This window comes from Myotis daubentonii, chromosome 4 (genome assembly GCF_963259705.1).
Source record: "Myotis daubentonii chromosome 4, mMyoDau2.1, whole genome shotgun sequence".
NCBI lineage: Eukaryota > Metazoa > Chordata > Mammalia > Chiroptera > Vespertilionidae > Myotis > Myotis daubentonii.
Window position 1 is genome coordinate 60,925,071 of NC_081843.1, and position 22,143 is coordinate 60,947,213.

General features: G+C 38.5%; 1 protein-coding gene across 6 annotated transcripts in view; it reads right to left on the minus strand.

Moving 5' to 3' along the window:
* Window positions 1–22,143, minus strand: part of LNPEP (leucyl and cystinyl aminopeptidase) — a 96,049-nt gene that overhangs the window by 51,825 nt on the left and 22,081 nt on the right. For all 6 annotated transcript variants that reach the window (XR_009452617.1, XR_009452616.1, XR_009452614.1 and 3 more), the window contains exons 2-3: window positions 5,163–6,003; window positions 175–313 (exon numbers count right to left, since the gene is read on the minus strand). Coding sequence is in view for 2 of the 6 variants with exons in the window: in XM_059694034.1 (XP_059550017.1) it covers window positions 175–313; window positions 5,163–6,003 (980 nt within the window). In the remaining 4 variants the exon portion in view is untranslated. The remainder of the gene's footprint in view (window positions 1–174; window positions 314–5,162; window positions 6,004–22,143) is intronic.

Sequence of the window (22,143 nt, forward strand, 5' to 3'; positions counted from 1 at the left end):
CTGACTTCTAAGTTGATTCCAACATATATTTTAACTTTTATGAATGTATTTTAAGAAAGAATAAGAATGTATGAGGTTTCAATCATTCTCAACAATACGATAAAGAGGATTCAAGTCTTCTCAAAAAAGAAAGAGACCCACTCAAAAGTTTATAATCAAGAACCAGAACAGTACCTTAGGCATATTTGATAAAGCAGTGTAGTTCTCCTCTCTTACGATCTTGACGGTATAAGTGGCTTTAAATGCTGGCTCATCAAAACAAGGAAAAGCAGATCTTGCCGCCAGAGGTTCAAATTGAGTTGCTGCAAAGTACCTAAAACAAATGCAAATTCATCCAATAGTTATTTAGCAACTACTTATTCGAGGTACCTTGCCAAGAACTAGGGATACTAAGATAAACACTGTACAGTCCTACTCATTAAAGGATCCACAATCAACTGGGAGGGGCAGAGGTTATATGATGAATAAAAACTTGTCAGGCTGTAAATCATGTCATAATAGTGAAAACAAAGCACTGGAGTAATTACTATTACTCATTTGTAAACAAAGGTTAGGGAACAGATTCTGACTAGCAGTTGAGACATTGTAAGGAAACTGGTGACAAAATCTGAAGAGGGCATTTAAAAAATGAGGAATATTTGAAAAGGTAGACAAGGGAAGAAAGTACAATCTGGAAAGAATGGGAAGCACAACGAAAGAGCAGTATATGTTCAGGGACTAAGGATGGCTGTCCTGTACGGCCAGTGTTGCTCAGTGGTTGAGCATTGACCTATGAACCTGGAGGTCACTGTTTGATTCCTGGTCAGGGCATATGCCTGGGTTGTGGGCGCGATCTTCAGTGTGGGGAATGCAGGTGGCAGCCTGTCAATGATTCTCTCTCACCATTGCTGTTTTTTTATTCTCTCTCTCTCTCCCTTACTCTCTGAAATAAATAAAAATATTAAATTTAAAAAAAGAATGGCTGTCCAATGGGCTAGAGATGGCCACTGAGATCATGAGAAGGCTTCTGATGGAAAATCAGTATGAAGGGTGATCATTAATTACTATTACTCATCTGTAAAGTCTCCGGCTTCACAATGCTAAACCTTAAACTTGCACTTTCAGGAAGACTGAAAAAAACCAGTTGTCCTATAGTATGTTTGTTTCCTTTACTCTCTTCAGAAATGACTTAACATTTTCCTCTCCCTCCTAGAACACAGCAACAGCACTTGAGAATTTGACTCATCTAAAGACTGGGAGTAAAGTATATAAAGAAAAAGAGAAATGCAAATTTTCAATTAAGCAGAGGAATAAAACATCTGCATTTGGGAAATCATGGAAACATGGCTGTAGAATAATCAGGGCAAGTGTGGCCCTGGTGTGCATATTTCAGGTACCAGTTATTATGGTACGTATACAACTGCCACTTTAGACATGATAGCCTCACTTGCTTAGGGCTAAATTACCACTTTTAAAAGATAGGTAGAAAAGAGAGTGGGATTTGTAATTAGAAGATATAAACTCTTCAATTTACCACCCATCTGACATCAGGCAAATCAATGACTTATGTCTCAATTTCCTTATTTATCAAATTTAGGACTGAGATAGGATCTCCAGACAAACACCTAGGGTTTCTGTTAGAATCAAATAAAACTATTCATAATAAAAACTATTGATATGCTACAAAGTCCTACATAGATGTTTATTATAAATGCTAGATAACTCCTCTTTCACGGTTAAAATTATTGTACTTTCTTTCTGGTAAGGATTTGCCCAAATAATTATTTCTATTCGGTAGACTGTAAAGAAGATAACCATCAACTTAAATGAAACAATTTAAATATATTACATTTCTAACACTACATTTCTTCACCTCACTCCTAAATTCTTACCCAGTTAATAAAAGATTTTGGAGGAAGGCCACTAGGGGGGTAAAGTTTGATGATAGCCGTAATATTTGTTTGATGATAGCCATACTATTCATATACGAGAGTTTACTTGGACCATCACTTTGGATAAAACTTGGATCATAATATGCTAAGACAAATAAAATATTAAATTATTGTTAAAAGAGATGTAATAATAACTATTTCATATAAAAGTCCCTTTGAGAAGGCTGCTGCTTGATGATACTTATAATTTATCTTACTTATGTTCAGTACCTTGAAGCTTATTTTTGTATTAGTGACTGCATTTGCTTTCAGAAATACTAGTTGCGGTTTGAGTACTACCTCTAGTAGTCCTGAAGACAATTATGAATTAGCTGGGGGTCAGGTAAGAGAATTCAAAGCACTGGGGATAACAATGGATAAAGGAAAAGAGTGTGAACTTGGGAGGCAGTACAACACAGTGGTTAAAAATGTGGCCTCAGCCCAGCCAGTGTTGCTCAGTGGTGGAGCACTGACCCATGAACCAGGAGGTCACATTTCGATTCCTGGTCAGGGTACATGCCTGGGTTGCAGGTGCAGTCCCCAGTAGGGAGCCTGTAGGAGGCAGCTAATTGATGTTTCTATCTCTCTCTTCCTCGCCCTTCCTCTCTCTGAGGTCAATTAAAATAATAATAATAATGATAATAATAATAATAATAACAATGTGGCCTCTGAGTTAAAATGGCCTTGGGTTTGAGTTTCCCCTCTGCTACTTGCTAGCCATAGTTACTCTATGTGCTTCTGCCTCCTCATCCATAAAATAAATAAAATATTGCTATCCTGCTGTTAGTGGGTTTAATAGGATAAACAACTAAACATATAAAATGCTTGGAACAGCTTCTAGCACTTCAGTTTTCAGTAAATATGGGCTACTGTTATCGTTGGAATTCAGGAATGAAGTTCACTATGACTGAAAAAACAAGGGCCAGATCTTGAACTAAATCATGTTAGAAATGAGGAACTGCTACAGGATCCTAACATGGTCAGATCTGTATTTCTAGAAATATGAGTCTGACAACACTGAAGAAGATGGGAAGAAAAGGAGGGAGGAAAGTGTGGTAAGATTAGAAGCCAGGAAATCAGTTAAGAGGATGTTTCAAGAATTCAAGAAAAAGACACTGACAGATTGAAAGACAAGGACATAAAACACATCCCCAACCTAAATTTGTTTACTGGTTCCTTTAGCATCAGTTTGTTATCTAGAACTTAAGTCTAACATCAACAACTTCTAGATTTACTGGCCATCTTCACCTCTCATATGACACTGCTAAGCTTCCTTTACCACAGCAGTGTCACACATGTTTGACATTTACATATACTCTGATTTTCCAGTCAATAAGAAATATATCCTTTAATTACTTTACCTACTTGTTTAAATATTTATTCTTCTTAAACCTAGGAGGGGATAAAAAGTACAAAAAAAACTTCTCTAATAGAACTATGCAAAATTAAAAGTGGGAAAAAGACCCAAAAATTGCTTTGAATTATAGTTTTCAGATATATTCAAAGGTATAAATAATCTGCTAAAATTTTATTTTGCATCAAGATATGCATTCTTGTGGGGGCACTCCTTTTATCTAACCAAGTAGGTTAATGAATTTATATATTTTTTGTAACAGCAGAGTTTCACAGACTACTGGTAATTTAAGATTTTAAAATACTATTTCTTAATTTTAAGGAACTGTGTTCCATTTTTCTAGCATTTTCCACACCTCAATCCAGCCCATAGCAAGAGTCAACAAGTGACCATACCACAAATCATTTATTCTGCCACATAACATTTTCCCTCTCATTACACAGTAGCAGGCACTATGGGACTCCTACTCCAAGGGCAATAATCTGCTTGGAAGAGATGATAAAGGATTTGCCTCATAGGTTTGTTTGCACACTAAGAGCACTTTTTTAATGTATATCCTACAATTCCTAGAATGACAGAGATTACGGAAGGAGAAGTAAAGCAAAGAAGCCCAAGCTACCATTGCAATTGTAAATTTGCTTTTAATGTCTGATCCCATGAAGAGCCAGCATGCCATTTATTTTAAAGGTATTACATAAAAAGAGAAGAATTAGTTATCTGAATAGAGCTACAGATCCTGCTTTTGTCTCTTTCCCCATTTAAGAAAGATCAAAAAACTTTCTCAAATAGATTTTAAATATTCTTTCTATTTTTCTCAATACACCGGCATGCATTAGCCAAATGGCATCAGTAATTCACATACTGGTTTACAAAAAATATGAGACAATGCTTCAGCTGCGTGAAGCAGATCTAACAAGGACTTTGAGCACACAAGAAAACTGACATTATTGCTACTTTAAGAATAACCTGTATGCAGTGTACACTGCATCTTTCTGGAAATTCAAACTACATGCTATGAATACTACAATTAAAGTGCAAAATACATGGTCTAAATAGGGAGCTGAATACTTGTATGTTTTGAGTCACTTTAAAAAATATATATAAATATTTGTATTAATTTCAGAGAGGAAGAGAGAGTGAGAGATAGAAACATCAATGATGAGAATCATTGATCAGCTGCCTCCTACATGCCCCCTACTGGGCATGTGCACTGACCGGGAATCAAACGTTACCTCCTAATTCATAGGTCGATGCTCAACTACTGAGCCACACCTGGCCAAGCTTGAGTCATTTTTTAAAAAAACCAAATTAAGTCTCTCCTAGATTTAAAAAAAAAATTTCTGTCAAATTCAAAATAGCCAGTGGCACTAAAAAAACCCAAAAAACAGTAAAGAAAAACAAACAAACAAAAAAACCAGCAAAGATTAAAGACACTAAAAATCACATATGTAACCACACACATCTTAACACCCTCTTTCTCATCTCACTAAGCACCTCCTAAAAGTTCCACACATAAGGAAAATAGGTCTTAAAGAATAATCCATACTCTTCTTTACTCTGCTTCCCACAGAGATCCTGCAAGGCGACAGAAAACTAGGTTCATCTTATAAGATATAAAAACTCAAAATAACATATGTTTTGTGTTAAAGACTGTAATCGGTATAATCTTTATCTATTTCCTTCAATCAGCATGTCCGCACCCCCACCATGATATATTATATGTTCAAGGTTTTGACTAAGAAAGAAAAAGCATTTTTCCAGATCACCATACTACTCTTCACACATAACATCCTAAATGTTAAAGAATTGTAGTTACTGTCTCTGGGGTGGGCAAAGGAACCCATATTGCAGAAGTCTCACAGAGCAAAGAAACAGAATTACTTAAGAGGGCTACGTACTTTTTCTCATTATTTTCATCTGTGTAGGAGATACCATAAAACCCATAGTAAGAACTAGATATATTTGCCGAGTACTCTATCTTCAAGGTATAATTGTGTCCCTTAAGAAGGGCTTCCGGGGCAACGATGGCGATTTGTTCATGGAATGGATATTCCAGAACTTCAACTTGTTTTTCTTGGCTTGAAACTGCTGACATAAAGGTCACTCTTGAAATGTTATGGCCTGTGCTGTGAAGAATGATATTCCATGTGGCCTGAAGAGCCTGAAGCGAAAGCGTCACAGACCCCTTGAATGTCATTGTGGTTAGGTTTGGGTGCAGGTTGAGTTCATAGTGCAGAGGCATAATGGCAGTGGGAAGCCTGACTTGCGCCCATGGAAACAACTTCCCATTGGTTGCAATCGGCTGAATGAGTCCCATTGACTGGTTTTTCTTATGGCAGCCTTCTTTGGTAAAGGTACATCTGGGCAGGAGATAAATCACCATTATTACAGAAATGGCAAGCAAAATGACAAAAGCACAGACCAGCATGGTCCTTGCAGAGGGTACTGAACAAGTCCCATCTGAGCTCTGCCTGTAGCCAGATGCACTGTTCCGAAGGCCTGAGCTTCTGTTCATAAAGGACATGCCCAGCAGCTTGGCAGACGACTCATAATCCTCTTCCTCCTCGTCCATCTCATGCTCACCCAGACCCCGCACCAGCAGTCGTGAACCCCGGGGCTCATATTCCACCTCGTCAGGCTCTAAAGGATGTAAACAAGGCTCTTTGGCTAAATCCACCACATCTGGTTCTTCCTCAAACATGCTGTTTTCAATCATATTCCTGGGGAGCGGAAGCCGATCTAAAAAACCAAAACATAAGGACAAGGCGCAGAGTTAGGAAGAAAAGCTCATAATAAATTGTCTATTAACAAGACTGCATTAAACCTAAGAATTTTTTTTTATCTCTAAGATTTATTTCCATCTCAGAGCTACTGAACTAAATAAGGTGCTAAATTTTCTTGTACCCATTAAAAACACAGGCATAAAGTATACTAGTCATGAAACAAGAAAGCTAAATACAAAGGTTAGTATCAAAAAAAGGTAACTGAGATTAAATACTAATTTCCTTCATACACTCCTGCCCAACAACCTGGGCCCTTGTCCTGAACTTCAGAGGGCCCTGCTTTGACCTGACTCTGGCTGTGCTTGCCCCCCAGGGTGAGGAGTCAATAAGATCAAAGAGATGTGCCCTGCCCACCCACAGTCCATGTCCCCCTTCTGGGGTACGGGCACCAGAACCCAGAATCCCTGCTTCTAGGGCCTCTGTGGGTCTCTTCTCTGACTCCCTACGGAGGATCACTGATGTGCCATTTACAGACTTAAATAATGGCTAAGCAAGAGGCTGGGTTACTTTTTCCTCCTGGAAGAAGAGTGTTCCTGTTCTGCAGCAAACTGAAAGTGGTAAATTATATAGAAAATTTCCATGATCAAGATATACTAAAAATAAAACAAAAGATTGGTAATCCTTTCTAATAAAAGAGAAAAATGGTAATTGGCGTACGATGATACCCTTTTCATTGGCTAATCAGGGCTATATGCAAATTAACTGCCAACTATGATTGGCAGTTAACTGCCAACAAGATGGCGGTTAATTTGCATATGTAGGCACAATGCAGGGAGGCGAAAGGGAAAGCAGGAAGAAGCCCCCTGCCACTGACAGTGATCGGAAACCCAGGGGGGAGCTAAGAGCTGGGGGGCAGGGCAAAGGCGGCCCTGGGGCCGCCTTTGCCCTGCCCCCCAGCCATGATCAGAGAATCAGGCGCCTTTGCCGCCCTGGCCAGTGATAGCAGGAAGTAGGGGTGGAGCCAGCGATGGGAGCTGGGCACAGTCGAAGCTGGCAGTCCCAGGAGCTAGGGGTCCCTTGCCTGGGCCTAAAGCGGAGCCCACGATCACGGGGCCGCTGCAGCTGCGGGTCCCCGCTGCCCGGGCCGGACGCCTAGGCCAGAGGTGTTAGGCCTGGGCAGGGGCGGAGCCTGCAACCGCGAGGAGCTGGGGGTCCCCTGCCCAGGCCTGACACCTCTGCCAGAGGCCTCAGGCCTGGTCAAGGGGCCGATCCGGTGATTGGTGATCGGAGGGTGATGAGGGTCAACTCCTCTGGCCGAGGCATCAGGCCTGGGTGGGGGGCGGAGCCGGGGATTGGGGGGATATGATGGTCCCCTTGCCCAGGCCTGAAGCCTGGGTCAGAGGCATCAGGCTTGGGCGGGGGGTGGAGCAAGCGATCAGAGGGAGATGGGGGTCCCCTGCCCAGGCATGATTCCTGGGCCAGAGGCCTCAGGCTTGGGCGGGGGCCAGAGCCAGTGATCAGGGGGAGATGGGGGTCCCCTGTCCAAGCCTGACACCTCTGGCGGAGGCGTCAGGCCTGGGCAAGGGGCCGATAAGGCAATCGGAGGGTGATGGGGGTCTATGCCTCTGGCGGAGGCGTCAGGCCTGGGCAAGGGGCCGATCCTGTGATTGGAGGGTGATGGGGGTCAACGCATGAGGGCTCCCAGTATGTGAGAGGGGGCAGGCTGGGCTGAGGGACACTCCCCTCCCCACACACACCCAGTGCACGAATTTCGTGCACCGGGCCCCTAGTAATCAGATAAAACTGTAATCCAACCTATTTGCTCATGCTTCCAGAACATTCAGAAGTACAACATATACCCCTCTGTAACAACCATTTTATATACGCCATGAGTATAAGTGGACCTTGGGGGTGGGTAGTGGTAAAAGCTTTTATAAACTACAAAGAACCACAGTCTCCAACTTGCTAAGAGTCACTGAGAAAAAAAACAGACTTAAAAAGTAGACGGGTAAATAATCACACATAGATCAATAATTCCTAGGATCAGATCATTCAATGTTCTATTTTTTGTTGTTGTAATCCTTACCTGGGGATATTCTTCCATTGATTTTTAGAAGAGAGTAAAAGAGAGAGGGAAAGGCAGAGAGAAATACTGATGTGAGAGAAACACATCGATTGGTTGCCTCCTGCTTAAGCCTCGACCAGGTCCCAGGCCAGGGAGGAGCCTGCAACCAAGGTACATGCCCTTGACCAGAATCGAACCCGGGACCCTTTGGGCAGGCCGATGCTCTATCCACTGAGCCAAACTGGCTAGGGCCATTCAATGTTCTTTATTTAAGAATCACACAATTTTAGTTTTTAAGGGATCTCAAAAGATTGATCATTGAAACCCCCATTAAACTTTCCTACAAGGTACTTTATACATATCATTTCCCTTACAATTCTATGAAATGGAAAGTATTATACCTATTTCAGACAAGAAGGGAAAAAAAATAGAAAGAGGGGTTGGGTTAATTTATCTTCCTACAGTTACAGTTATTTAGTCACAAAACTGAAACTGGAGCTTAGTTCTAAAAATCTGATACCAAATTTTAGATTCTTTCCATTATAATGTTGCATTCCCCTACTCAACTAATTCAATAAGTGATGAGAGCTTTATATAAATTATTTATTTTGTATTTGCCAATGAAGTTGCTAAGAGTATTATTTCTCCATCAGCACAGCAAACTTACATAAAATTACTTAATATCTAGCTTAACAGAAATGCCTTGTATTTTGTGCTATTCAACAAACACTAAATAACAGTGGCAACTCATAATCCATGAAACAAAGTATCAATAAATATTAAGACATAATTTATAGTCTTGCTGCTCAAAATTGTAGCTTTTTAGAAGAGCAGACTCTCAAGTCCCTTCCCTTAATCTGAATTTTAATAAATCCTCAGGTGATTTAAGAGCCCATAAGTTTGAGAAGTACTGGTGTAAGCCTTCTCCATGATCAGCTAGACCAGCAGTTCTCAACCTGTGGGTCGCCAACCTGTGGGTTGCGACCCCTTTGGGGGTTGAACGACCCTTTCACAGGGGTCGCCTAAGACCATCGGAAAACACATATATAATTACATATTGTTTTGTGATTAATCACTATGCTTTAATTATGTTCAATTTGTAACAATGAAAATACATCCTCCATATCAGATATTTACATTACGATTCATAACTGTAGCAAAATTACAGTTATGAAATAGCAACAAAAATAATTTTATGGTTGGGGGTCACCACAACATGAGGAACTGTATTAAAGGATCGTGGCATTAGGAAGGTTGAGAACCACTGAGGTAGACACTAGTCACTCCATGTCTGGGTGAGCTCCTGCCCTTCCAAACTGCTTTCTACTCTGGGAACAAGCCAGGCTGCTATTTCATGCTGTCCTCCACATGCCTTCTCACCTCTCTGTTCCCTTCGCCTACAAGATCATCATTTCTCCTTTCCATCCAGTTCACCTGGTGAACACCTCTATTCCATAACTCAGCGGCACTTGCTACAGTGTAAATTAACAAGTTATTTATTTTTTCTTTATTACCTTTTAAAATACATATTCTTTCACTTTATCTCACCCCTTTTTTTGCTTTGGGAGGTGGATAACTAATAGAAATACCAATTAGGTTGCCTTTTCCTCCCTCCTCTCCAACCTCAACTTTACAAAAGCTATGCTAGTTTAAAAGTTTTCTTTGAATAAAACTTTTAATCACTTTCTAGGTGTGGGTTTAGCAAGTTGCCTTCTAACCACCTCCTGTGAATGATCTGGAAATGGAAGAAGGATGATAGTTATAACATCCTGCTTTGGGAATTTAGTCTCCTAAACTTCCTATAGCACCCCAACTTCTGTGACAAAGTTTTGTTTTGTTTTGATAGTTTACAGTGTTTGGGAGTCTAGTTGACAGCAAATATTGCTGTAATTGAATTAAAAAAATTTTTTTTAACTCTTAATGAACACTTAATGGTTAGAAATCTTCTGTGGTAATTTTTTAGTACCTGGCCATGCTACAGATTAGTTGCTTAAATTTGCCTTTTCATTTTAAAATGTCTAAAAGACCTTCTTTTATGATTTAAAAAAAAATCTCACATAGGAAAACTATGTTCTCTTAGGCATCTGTCCATGTGTTTTGTTCTGTGTTGGACCTGATATAGACAATAATGGGGTCTGGGCAGTATGGTTTCATTTAATAAATTTCTAAACTAATTCTAGGTATGATCTCAGCTTAGTATTTAGAGCATTTCCATCTCTGAATTCATCTATCCCTCTAGAACTTCGTTTTTGGATTTTTGGATTCCTAAACCATGCCCTGTTTCAAGCCAAGGGATAATCAACAGTCTGACCATTTTAGCATCTCCTGTCCACAATTCATCAACTTCAAAACTTTGACAAGGACTTAGTCAGATGCCTGTCAAAATCCAGGTAACTTTATTATTTATCACCCAGTCAGATTAATACATATATAGAATTTTAATCTTTCATAAATGTAACACATCAACCCATCTGCTGTATTTTACTGCCCATTAGAAATAAACTTTTGTATATGTGTGCCATCATATCAAGTTAAATATATCAAATGAGGGGAAATCACTTTTATTACAGGTAGCCCATGAAGACTGTACTTTAAGCCTATTTAAGAAAATGTTGCTTTAGATTCTTAAGTTTGTAAACTTTGATCTTAGCATTAAGTTATAATGTAACATATGACTACCCCTTGCTCACATAGGATTTATTCACATTGAAAGAAGGGGTCTTAAACAAACAGGAAATTTTCTAAAACCTCTGAAATCCACATATACAAGCTCTCCATAAGCCAAGAGCAAAGAATGTCCTTAGTTGAAATATTTCAGTTTTAAATAACATAGGCCCATGTGGTTATAATCTGAGAAAGCTGAAGACATTTCTTTTCATCAGATACCATGAACTGGTGTTCCTCAATGTTGTCTATGGACCAGGGCCAATCCACAAACTGTTTGTTATCTGTCTGTGACAGGATACACACAGAAAATTAGTATTGAAAACTTCTACAGAAATTTCAGAGTAATTTTATATCTGTCAAATTCAAAATGGAACTTATATTCCATGTCTTTTTTCATTTTAAGTTTTCCAAGGATTCATTTCTTATATGCCTACAAAATTTCTGCAATAGATTAAAAACAAAAAAGAAACCTTAGTTCTTCATCTCAGATAATGTGAGAAGCAATGAGTTGGATTGTTGCAATAAAGGCAACCCAGGTCGATATAAAGTCCTCAAACTATCACAGTAGCAGTGGAAGTAAAAAGGAGAACATGACGAGTCGTGTTGAAGGAGAATTATACAGGAATTGTTTGACACCAGCTTGGGCTGGATGGGCCTGTAGGGTGAAGAGATAGAGGTAAGTATATGTCAATTCTCTATACAATTCTGGCTTGGATAACTAAAAGAAGGAATGCCATTCACTGAGATTGGAAAATACAGGTTTTCATACTCTCTCTCTTGTTTTATTGGGGGAGGAGGGCGGGGGTCGATAGTGAGAACAGAGTATGAGATGGTATTTGGTATGGGACATGACATATTTAATATCTGTCAGATAGCCAAGTGAAGGTATTTGATTAATAGCATATTACAGAGTTAAAGGCCTAACTTTATTTTATTTTATTTTATTTTATTTTATTTTATTTTAAAGGCCTAACTTAAGACAGATGTTAAAATCCTGGCTCTTTCACTAAATGCTTGATCTCAAACAGGTTACCAAATATGCTTTAGTTTCACTTTCCTCACCTATAAAGGACTGTTAAAAGTAAAGTAAAGCTATGGCAAACATGGTGAAGAATTTGAATTAAAAAGAGCAAACTTCCAACAGACTTTAATTCCTTCAAATTACTATCATATTTTCAGAGAAAATGAAATGGAGTGTATTTCCAAATCAATAAGCCAAAAACAATTTTACAAGAATAGGGCTAATAAAAATAAGGCTTCTTTGGCAGATACAAGATTTACTATATTTAATTAGGTAATACAGCAACCAAATTAGGCTCTAAAAATAAAAGATTAGTCTTCTGAGGCCCCAATGACACATTTAAATAGAGCTAAAAACTCCAAGCCTGAGACAGCATTTAAATCTTCTAGATCATCTCCAAATGGAAACTTCATTAAATTTCTGAAGTGATGGCTAATTACCAAAAAAAGTAACTATTTGTCTATGTCACTCTATGAGCATCTTCTTTCATCAAAAAGAGATTTTATTTTAAAGACATTTAAACTTAAAAAGAAAAGAAAAAGATTACAATTTAGAACAAAAGGAGGTAACTTTTTTGAACAGCTCTAATCTGACAAAAAATTCTCCTCCCACCCCCAATCCCAATGCTTATGGTTAAGTTACAAGTTTAGATATGTCATCATCTCATCAGAATCTGAAGGGCAGTCATTAAGTTTTGAAGATGTTCTAAGTAGTCCCTTCCCCCACATCCTGTTTCCTTAAATCTCAATGCATAAGCAGTAATCATAAAACACAAACACAGAAAGTCTCGTGTGCATTTCTACTATTACCCCTAAAATATAATTATTTTTCACAAACCACATTTATTTTCCAGTTGACAGGCCCAAGGTCATAAACCAGGATTCAAGATCCAAGTAAAGTCTTTCTCTCTTCTGTTCCCCTCTCCCCACTTCTGAAGAAAGAAGTGAATGGATGACTGCGGGTTAGAGGCAAGAAGATCAGAGAGAAAAGATTCAGTTCATGAGCACCGTAAGCTCACTTTACTCTTCAGTTACTAGTATAAGAGAGACTAAGATTTATTTTTCCCTTTTATGAAACCCCTACGGTTCACTTCAACACATATAAAAATACTGTTGGAGATTTGAACCTCCAATATGACAGAGTAACCTGTACCAGACACTTTCTCCTCTTGTAAACAACTATTAAAACGATACAACTATTTTGAGGTACTGGATAACAGACAGCGCAAGAATGTGACCTCTGAGAGAAGGAAAAGGTGAGCCCATATTTTCTGATTCTCTGCCTAAGGACAATTTCCCAAGTGTAGAACAGTGAGCTAAACTGCAAGCAGAGTAGGGCTGGTGGGCAGAGACAGGGCACCAGAGAGGAGGGAACTGAGCAGAGGGGGGACCATAAAAGGTTTGTACACGGGAATCCTGAGAGTCCTTAATCACTGCAGGACATAACTACATGAGGCTTACCAAATGGTGGCTGTAATAAGGGTAACACAGAATAGAAAAGCTAAAAGTCAAGCAGAATAGAAATACACTGGCAGTCTAACCCAAGACTGAACAAAGAGAACTCATTAGCACTCTGGGCATCAACTTGAAACACTAGAAGGGCTTCACTTTAGGAGCAAAAGCACACCCAAGAATAAGGTCTGCTCTAGCCCCACACTAACAAAGTTTAACACCACGCCCTAATAAAATTCATAGGGGATACAGACTTTGGAGGATGGGTCTTGCTACATTAGAGGGGCCTGAGAAAAAACCTTGAGCCTTCCACAGATCTGTCCTAATAAAACAAAGAACCAAGCTTACACAAAGTTGATCAGCCAGTAACTAAACTGCCTACTAAAACAAAACCCAATACTCTACAAAGAAAATTTTTTAAATATTCAGTATCTCAATAATGTATCATCAACACTGTCCAATACATAATGAAAAATTGCTGGACATTCAAAGAAACTAGAAAATGTGATCCATAGGAAAAAAACTAAGTCATTAGAAACAGGCTTTAAGTTGATCCAGACATTGTATTTAGTAGAAACTTCAGAGTGGCTATTAGAAATGTCTCAAAGAGTAAAGAAAAATGTGTTCAAATAACAATAACAACAAAAAAAGAGAATGTATGAACAGATGGGAATCTCAGAGAGAAACTAAAACTAACAAAACAAAAACAAACCCAAAATCAAATAACAACAACAAAAAAGGTAAGAAAAAAATTAAAATCATAGGACTGAAAGGTTCAATAACTAAAACGAAAAACTTACTGATTGGACTTAGTAGATTGGAGATAGCAGGAGAAAGAGTCAATGAACTTGACAGGTCACTAGTCACTAGCAATTACCAATTTTAGGAACAAAAAGAAAAAGGGATTAAAGGAAAATGAATATAGCATCAGGGATTATTGGGACAATATCAGATGGCTTAACAGATACATAAGAAGATGAAGAAATAAGAGTTAAAATTGTATTAAGTTTGATGAAAACACTATTTACCAGATCCAAAAAACTCATCAAATTTCAAAAACAATAAATACAAAGAAAATCATACCTAGTTACATCATGGTCAAACTGCTAACAAAGAGAAAGAGAAAAATCTTTAAAGGAGCCTGAAAACAGTGTGTATATAAAAAAGAAGAATGTAATGAAAAAAACACTAGACAGATTTAAGAGGCTGGAATAGAAAAAATTGTCAACTCAGAATTCTATACCAAATGAAAATATCCCTCAATAAAAAAAAGATAAGGACATTTTCAAATAAATGAAAGCTGACAGATTAATTTCAAGCATATGAGCACTATAAAAAAATTATAAAGGAGGTTCTTTAGGCAGAAGGGAAATGATTCCAGAAAGAAATTCAGATCTTCAGGAAGAAAAAAAAATGGCAGAAATTACAAATAAGTTGTTATGAATAAAATTTATATTCTTTTAAAAAAACTATTGATTGATTTGAGAGCAAAACATTATTGTTCCACTTATTTATGCATTTATTGATTATACCCTGACCAGAGATCAAACCACCAACCTTTGTGTGTTGAGACGACACTCTAATCAACTGAGCTACCCTGCCAGGGCAAAAGTTTATGTTCTTTTTTCTTCTTAAAATTTCCTTAAAAGACTATATTTTAAAACTACCTGCTTAAAGCAATTATAACATGTTAATTTTTAACATATATAAAAATAAAAGAAATGACAACAAGAACACAAAAAATGGAGAGGGTAAGGGGAATTATATTAAATTGTATTTGTGAACTGAGAAGGAAAAATGAGAAGTAGAAAGTGAGAAGGATCAAGTATAAAATTTTAAGTGGTACAATACTGATTATAATCAGACTTTAATAAGTTAAAACTGCATATCATGAGCCTTACAGTAACCAATGAAAAAGTAATTTAAAAGATGTATAGCTAAGAAGCCAATAGAGGAAATAAAATAAAATATTAAAAACACCCAATTAACCCAAGCATTAATAGAGAAACAGAGAATAAAAAACAAAAGGAATAAATGAAACCAATATCAAAATGATGAACTTAAACACAACCACATAATTACATTAACTAAGTGGATCAAAATTCCAACTAAAGGATGGAGACTGTCACACTGGATTAGAAAAAAAGCAAAACTCGCCGAAACCGGTTTGGCTCAGTGGATGGAGCGTCGGTCTGTGGACTGAAAGGTCCCAGGTTCGATTCCGGTCAAGGGCATGTACCTGGGTTGCGGGCACATCCCCAGTAGGAGATGTGCAGGAGGCAGCTGACCGATGTTTCTAACTCTCTATCTCTCTCCCTTCCTCTCTGTAAAAAATCAATAAAGTATATTAAAAAAAAAAAAGCAAAACTCAAGGATGTACTAGCTGTAAGATATACATTTTAAATTTAAATATACAAATAAGTTAAAATAGAATGAAATTTTATGATGATAAAAGAAGAAACTCATCAGGATAAGATACTAATCTTAAATAATAAGAATGTACCTAAGAATAGAGCTTCAAATTTTATAAAACAGAAAATGGTAAAACTCAAGAGAGAAACTGAAACATACACAACAATAATTAAAGATTTTTATCATCTCTATCGTCATAATTGCATGAACAAGTAGACAACAAATAAGTAAAGCCATAGGCTATCTGAACAATACTATCACCCAATTTGGTCTAACTGACATTTATAGAACATTATACCAAATAACTATAGAAGAGATATAAAACATTCACTAATATGGATTATAGGCTGGGCCATAATAAAATCTAATAAATTTCAAAAGACAAACCTAGCTTTTTTCAGAGACTATTTTCTCTAAACACAATGGAAACAAAAAAATCATAACAGTAAATTATCTATATACTTAGATATTTGAAAATAAAAAATAAATGTCTAAATAATCCATGAGTCAAAGAATAAACCACCAGAGATTTAGAAAAATATTTGAAATAAATCAAAATTTGAGAGAAATTTACTGCTTTAAGTGCATATATTAGAAAAAGGTTTAAGATAAATGATATGTTTCCACCCTAAAAACCTAAAAAAGAACAGCAAATTAAAGAGAAGTAAATGGAATAATAAAGAATAGAGCAGAAATTAATGAAACAGAAACAACAAAAAATTAATTGAGCAAAAAATGCTTCTGGAGGACAGTAAGGCAATGTTATTGGCTCTAAATCATATTCTCCTAGAAACTGGCCTAAAAGTCCACATAAAGCAAGTATAGCAGATCTCCAAGACGAATTTTTCATATCTCCTCAAAAATTTAGTTAGGTTCATTAAAGAGACAAATCAGAATTGATTCCTTGGCTACAGACAGAGACTCTCTTTTACAGGCCCAACAGTCTTTTTTTTTTTTTTTTTTAATATATTTTATTGATTTTTTACAGAGAGGAAGGGAGAGAGATAGAGAGTTAGAAACATCGATGAGAGAGAAACATCGATCAGCTGCCTCCTGCACATCTCCCACTGGGGATATGCCCGCAACCCAGGTACATGCCCTTGACCGGAATCGAACCCAGGACCCTTCAGTCCACAGGCCGACGCTCTATCCACTGAGCCAAACCGGTTTCGGCAAGCCCAACAGTCTTATCTGTCCCTCTTTCAAGGCTATCTGGCAAACACAAAATCATTTAGCTAGTGATAATGCTAGTTATACTCAAATTTAGAAATACATATTTTCTCCCCATACTCTTAAATAAAAATCTAGGGAATTTTTTGATTTGTAAATGCAAATATTTAAAATGAACCAGACAGGTTCCTTTGAAACCTCATTGTGATCTCCTTAAGAGTAAAAAAGTATTCCTAAGAAAAAAAACTGTACTTAACTCATCTATTTCTGTACTTAAATTTTTGCATATTTTTTAAAAAATGAAAAACCCTTTTTATTTTAAGTGTCCATATAAAATTTTAACTGAGTAATTCTCAACAGGAAAATCTAAAAGAAAAAAAAAAGGCCTCATTTTTAAACATTTGAATTAAAGTGCTTACTTCATAGGGTAATCACAACTCTGAGGCTCATTCTGCAGAAATACAACCATCTTGCAATAGATCAGATTACAATTATATGAAATCAATCTCCACAGCTAGCACCTCTGTTCTGAATCTCAGTGACCCAATGACCAAAACCTATATATAAACTAACTAAATCGGTCCTTGGCTCTCAGCCACATTTCTGCAAATCCCAAAGGACACACAATCATGCCCAGTGCCTGCTCTGCCTCTGACTAGTATGAGACCACACACGTTATAAACTTCTGTTTCTCTCAAGCATGCATGGCTGCTGTGACCACTTCATCATCATACCCTTATCCCACCATCTTCACTCTCCTCAGCCCACAGACTTGTCTTTTCTCCCTCTTTAATTATACTAATCCAATGTAATGGTTTGAAATCCCTAGTTTCTTTTACCTTTTAAAAATCAATTCAACTATTATTGGAAAAAAGGTCCCACTCTGACCCTTTCTACTACTCTCCCCTAAACATTAAGAAGCCTATCTATTGTCTTAGGATGAAAAAGTTAGAAGGACTGCAATAAATGCTTAGGTGGGCCCTGAAAAAAATAACCCAGTGAGACACCACAAATATTATTTCCTCCCTATGATAACTCTTTGGACAATCTAGGAAAAGCCTGATTTAGAGTAAACTTGACATTATCTAGTCATTATTCTAAAGTAATTCTGCCAAGTTAGAAAATTATCCCGTGCAGGCTTGCTTCTCGGTAGCCACTGTTCACAGAGCTGTGTTTATAATTAGACTGTGTAGTGTTCATTGTGCTGGCTGCCCAGCCAATATTCTACAGAAACTACCAGGAGAGATCAAAACAGTCATTCCCCAATTATGAGTCATCTCTCTCCACACTACACACCACTCACTGGCAGCCTCTGAAACCTGGAAAATGGAAGCTGTGCATACTACATGCTCATACAAGTCTTTCACATTTACGACGAAATACTAAGTTCCAAAACCTGCTTCAGATACTTTTCTAGACTAATGGGTACATTTTAATCTTAGTAACTTTTCACTTATTCAAGAATTACAATCTGAAGGACAGAGGTTTAGAAAAATTTCAAGGCCTGGTATACCATAGGGAAGGGCATTTCTGCATAAGTAAACTACAATTATAAAGTTTGCTTCACACTTAGACAATGCCTCCAGACAGGGCTCTTGTTTCATTCCTCTTTGTATCTCTGGTACCTATCGGGGAAGAAGCCTGCAATAAGTGTTGAAAAGTTGAAATGAAAGTAGCAATACCCAATACATTAAAAGGCAGTATTAATTAATGAAAATTATCTCCATGTCTGCTCATAAATTTTCCAGGGGCTGAACCCAGGTTCACTAAAATCTGTATAAGTTAAAATTAACATGCTAGCTATGAGGTTATCAAAGTCCTTCTAACACCTACTGTGATGCAGGGTGTAGTAGTTACTTCAGTGATTATGGGCTCTGAGTCGCCTCATTTCATCACCAGTGAACAATGATTCTTCAGACTTCTTACTACATTTCCTCTTCTTTTCTCAAAGTCAATATATAATTTAAATTCATTATGGTTTAGGAGGCATAAAGTGTAGTAAATAGAAACCTGGGGATTTTAATTCTGGCACCACCACGTAAGTGTGTGTTGGAACTTCAGTTTTCTCACTTTAAAATGAGGATAATAACTGGCTTGCCAGTTATTAGATGATCATTGACCAATAAGCGGGTCACACCACTTTGCAAACTAGTGCTACATTAATAAAGAATTTATTGCTAATATATTAAATAATTAGGGTAGGAGCTTTAAAATCATAAGCAAATAAACGCTTTTACTTTTCAGCCAAGCACACTAGTACTTCTCTTTAAGATCCATCAGAAAAATTTCCCCCAACAACTTTAACTGTAAAAGATGGTGCTTAAATGTTGCTCACAGCACTTATGCTATCTAATAAAAGAGAAAAATGGTAATTGGCGTACGACGATACCCTTTTCATTGGCTAATCAGGGCTATATGCAAATTAACTGCCAACTATGATTGGCAGTTAACTGCCAACTATGATTGGCAGTTAACTGCCAACTATGATTGACAGTTAACTGCCAACAAGATGGCGGTTAATTTGCATACGTAGGCACAATGCAGGGAGGCGAAAGGGAAAGCAGGAAGAAGCCCCCTGCCACTGACAGTGATCGGAAACCCAGGGGGGAGCTAAGAGCTGGGGGGCAGGGCAAAGGCGGCCCTGGGGCCGCCTTTGCCCTGCCCCCCAGCCATGATCGGAGAATCAGGTGCCTTTTCCACCCTGGCCAGCTATAGCAGGAAGTAGGGGTGGAGCCAGCGATGGGAGCTGGGCACGGTCGAAGCTGGCAGTCCCGGGAGCTAGGGGTCCCTTGCCTGGGCCTAAAGTGGAGCCCATGATCGCGGGGCTGCTGCAGCTGCGGGTCCCCGCTGCCCGGCCGGACGCCTCAGCCAGAGGCGTTAGGCCTGGGCAGGGGCAGAGCCTGCAACCGCGGGGAGCTGGGGGTCCCCTGCCCAGGCCTGACACCTCTGCCGGAGGCCTCAGGCCTGGTCAAGGGGCCGATCCGGTGATTGGTGATCGGAGGGTGATGAGGGTCAACTCCTCTGGCCGAGGCATCAGGCCTGGGTGGGGGGCTGAGCCGGGGATTGGGGGGATATGATGGTCCCCTTGCCCAGGCCTGAAGCCTGGGTCAGAGGCGTCAGGCTTGGGCGGGGGGTGGAGCAAGCGATCAGAGGGAGATGGGGGTCCCCTGCCCAGGCATGATTCCTGGGCCAGAGGCCTCAGGCTTGGGCGGGGGCCAGAGCCAGTGATCAGGGGGAGATGGGGGTCCCCTGTCCAAGCCTGACACCTCTGGCGGAGGTGTCAGGCCTGGGCAAGGGGCCGATCAGGCGATCGGAGGGTGATGGGGGTCAATGCCTGAGGGCTCCCAGTATGTGAGGGGGGGCAGGCTGGGCTGAGGGACACTCCCCCCCACACACACACCCAGTGCACGAATTTCGTGCACCGGGCCCCTAGTCAGTAGATAAAGCCATAAAATAAGAAGAGTCCAGAAACCTCATTTTGTCTTCTGCGCCATACATACCAAATGATAACACAGGCAACAAGTTTGGCCTCTTGAAGTCTCTTAGAATCAGCACCAGCGGTGTACATGGAGGACTTCAGGCAGTGTGGAACAGGATAACTTCAGATAATTCTGTTTCAGAGCTTTTCATATACATTAACATTTTACATTTTAAGTCATCTGACTTCTAACACATTTGTCCATAGCTGTCTTGACTATAAAGACACTATAACTATTTCGAAATATCCCTAGGGATTAGTGTATCTAAGGGCTATGCTCATTTGCTATAATTGCAATCACACAATAAAACAGATATTAAATGACAGATACAATTTGTTAAGATGGCAATTTAAATGTATAAAATGCTCAAGATTTTCTAGTTGAAATAACTTAAAGGGCAGCCTTACATAGACATTGATTTAACCTTACCAAACTAAAATACTCATTCAATAAATTTTCCACCATCCTCAAATTCTACGCTGCATTAGATGTACTCTGTCTAATCACAGCTGCTATTTTCTGTGCAGTTCTGTATTCCTATGAGCAAAAATCAACATTTTAGTGCTGGGAGGAAGACGCAAAGGAGATGAACTACTTGCTAGTTTGATGTTGTAGCTTTGAAGCTCATTATTTTTTTTATTGTTTAAAGTATTACATATAGTATTACATATGTCTCGTTTCTCCCCCATTGACGCCCCCTCCCCCCCCCCCCCCGCACATGCCCTCACCCCCCTAGTGCCTGTGTCCATTGGTTATGCTTATATGCATGCATACAAGTCCTTTGGTTGATCTCTTATCCCCACTCCCCTGCCTTCCCACTAAACTTTGACAGTCTGTCAATGTGAAGCATATTATTTTAAATATCTGTCAAGGAGAACATTTAAGAGGAAAAGGAGGCATTCTGCTAGAGAATGTCAATGACCAATGAGAGTATCAAACAAAAACAAGAGCTGTAGCTACATAAAGAATCTACATAAAATGTTTCAGATACAGAGTTTAATGTCAAAAATCAAGGAGTGAAACAAACACTTGCAGTTTCATCCAAACCTTAACTTCTAAAACAATAATAAAATAATAAAGGAGTCATTTCTTTTAATAAAGGAAATATTTCATTTCAACAAACAAGGTGGATGTTCTTTTAACAAACCTCCAAATTAACCAATGTTTTCCATTTCCTCTGTAAGACATTTTCTGATGCCAACTGCTCAGTGAATGCTACAACTAAAGAGTTACTCTAAGGTCCAAGCACTTATTACCCCAGCAGAGCAGCTGCATTCTTACCAAGAATAAGCCAGTTTATGCTAGTGCAAATTATAATTGTAGTTATGTAATAATTATTACATTAAATGAAAAAATACAAAAATGAATAGTTTCTATGAAAATTGGGTTCTGTATCAGAAAGACCCTACAAAAGTAAGATCCCAAAATAACACTGCTACCAAATTAAGTATTAGCAAGAAAAGCAAAAAGATTAGGGGACAAGGATCCTAAAAGGATTTTTGCACCCAGGCTTCAAAGTGTTTGAGTTCTCAAACCACTTGAAGAAAAAGGACCTAGAAATTACAGATGTATCATGGGGAGCACATATCATATACAAGAAAGATGTAGATCTCTAATCAGTGGGCCCATCTGGAAAATAAAAGCTTCAGTCCATAAGATGATATTATCAACTAAGTTTATACATTTTGACTTGAAATGCTACAGGAATGTATTTTTATGGTTTCCATTTTCACCTAGGTTTTAAAGAGTATTATGTTCCATTTTAAAGGGAAACTAATGTAAACCACACCTAAGCGTTCATCCTGACCGTCAAAAGAATACACCCCAGTTCCTCCCAACACAAAGCACAGTGAGCACATTTACAAGTGCATGTCTGAAGAATAATTTTACT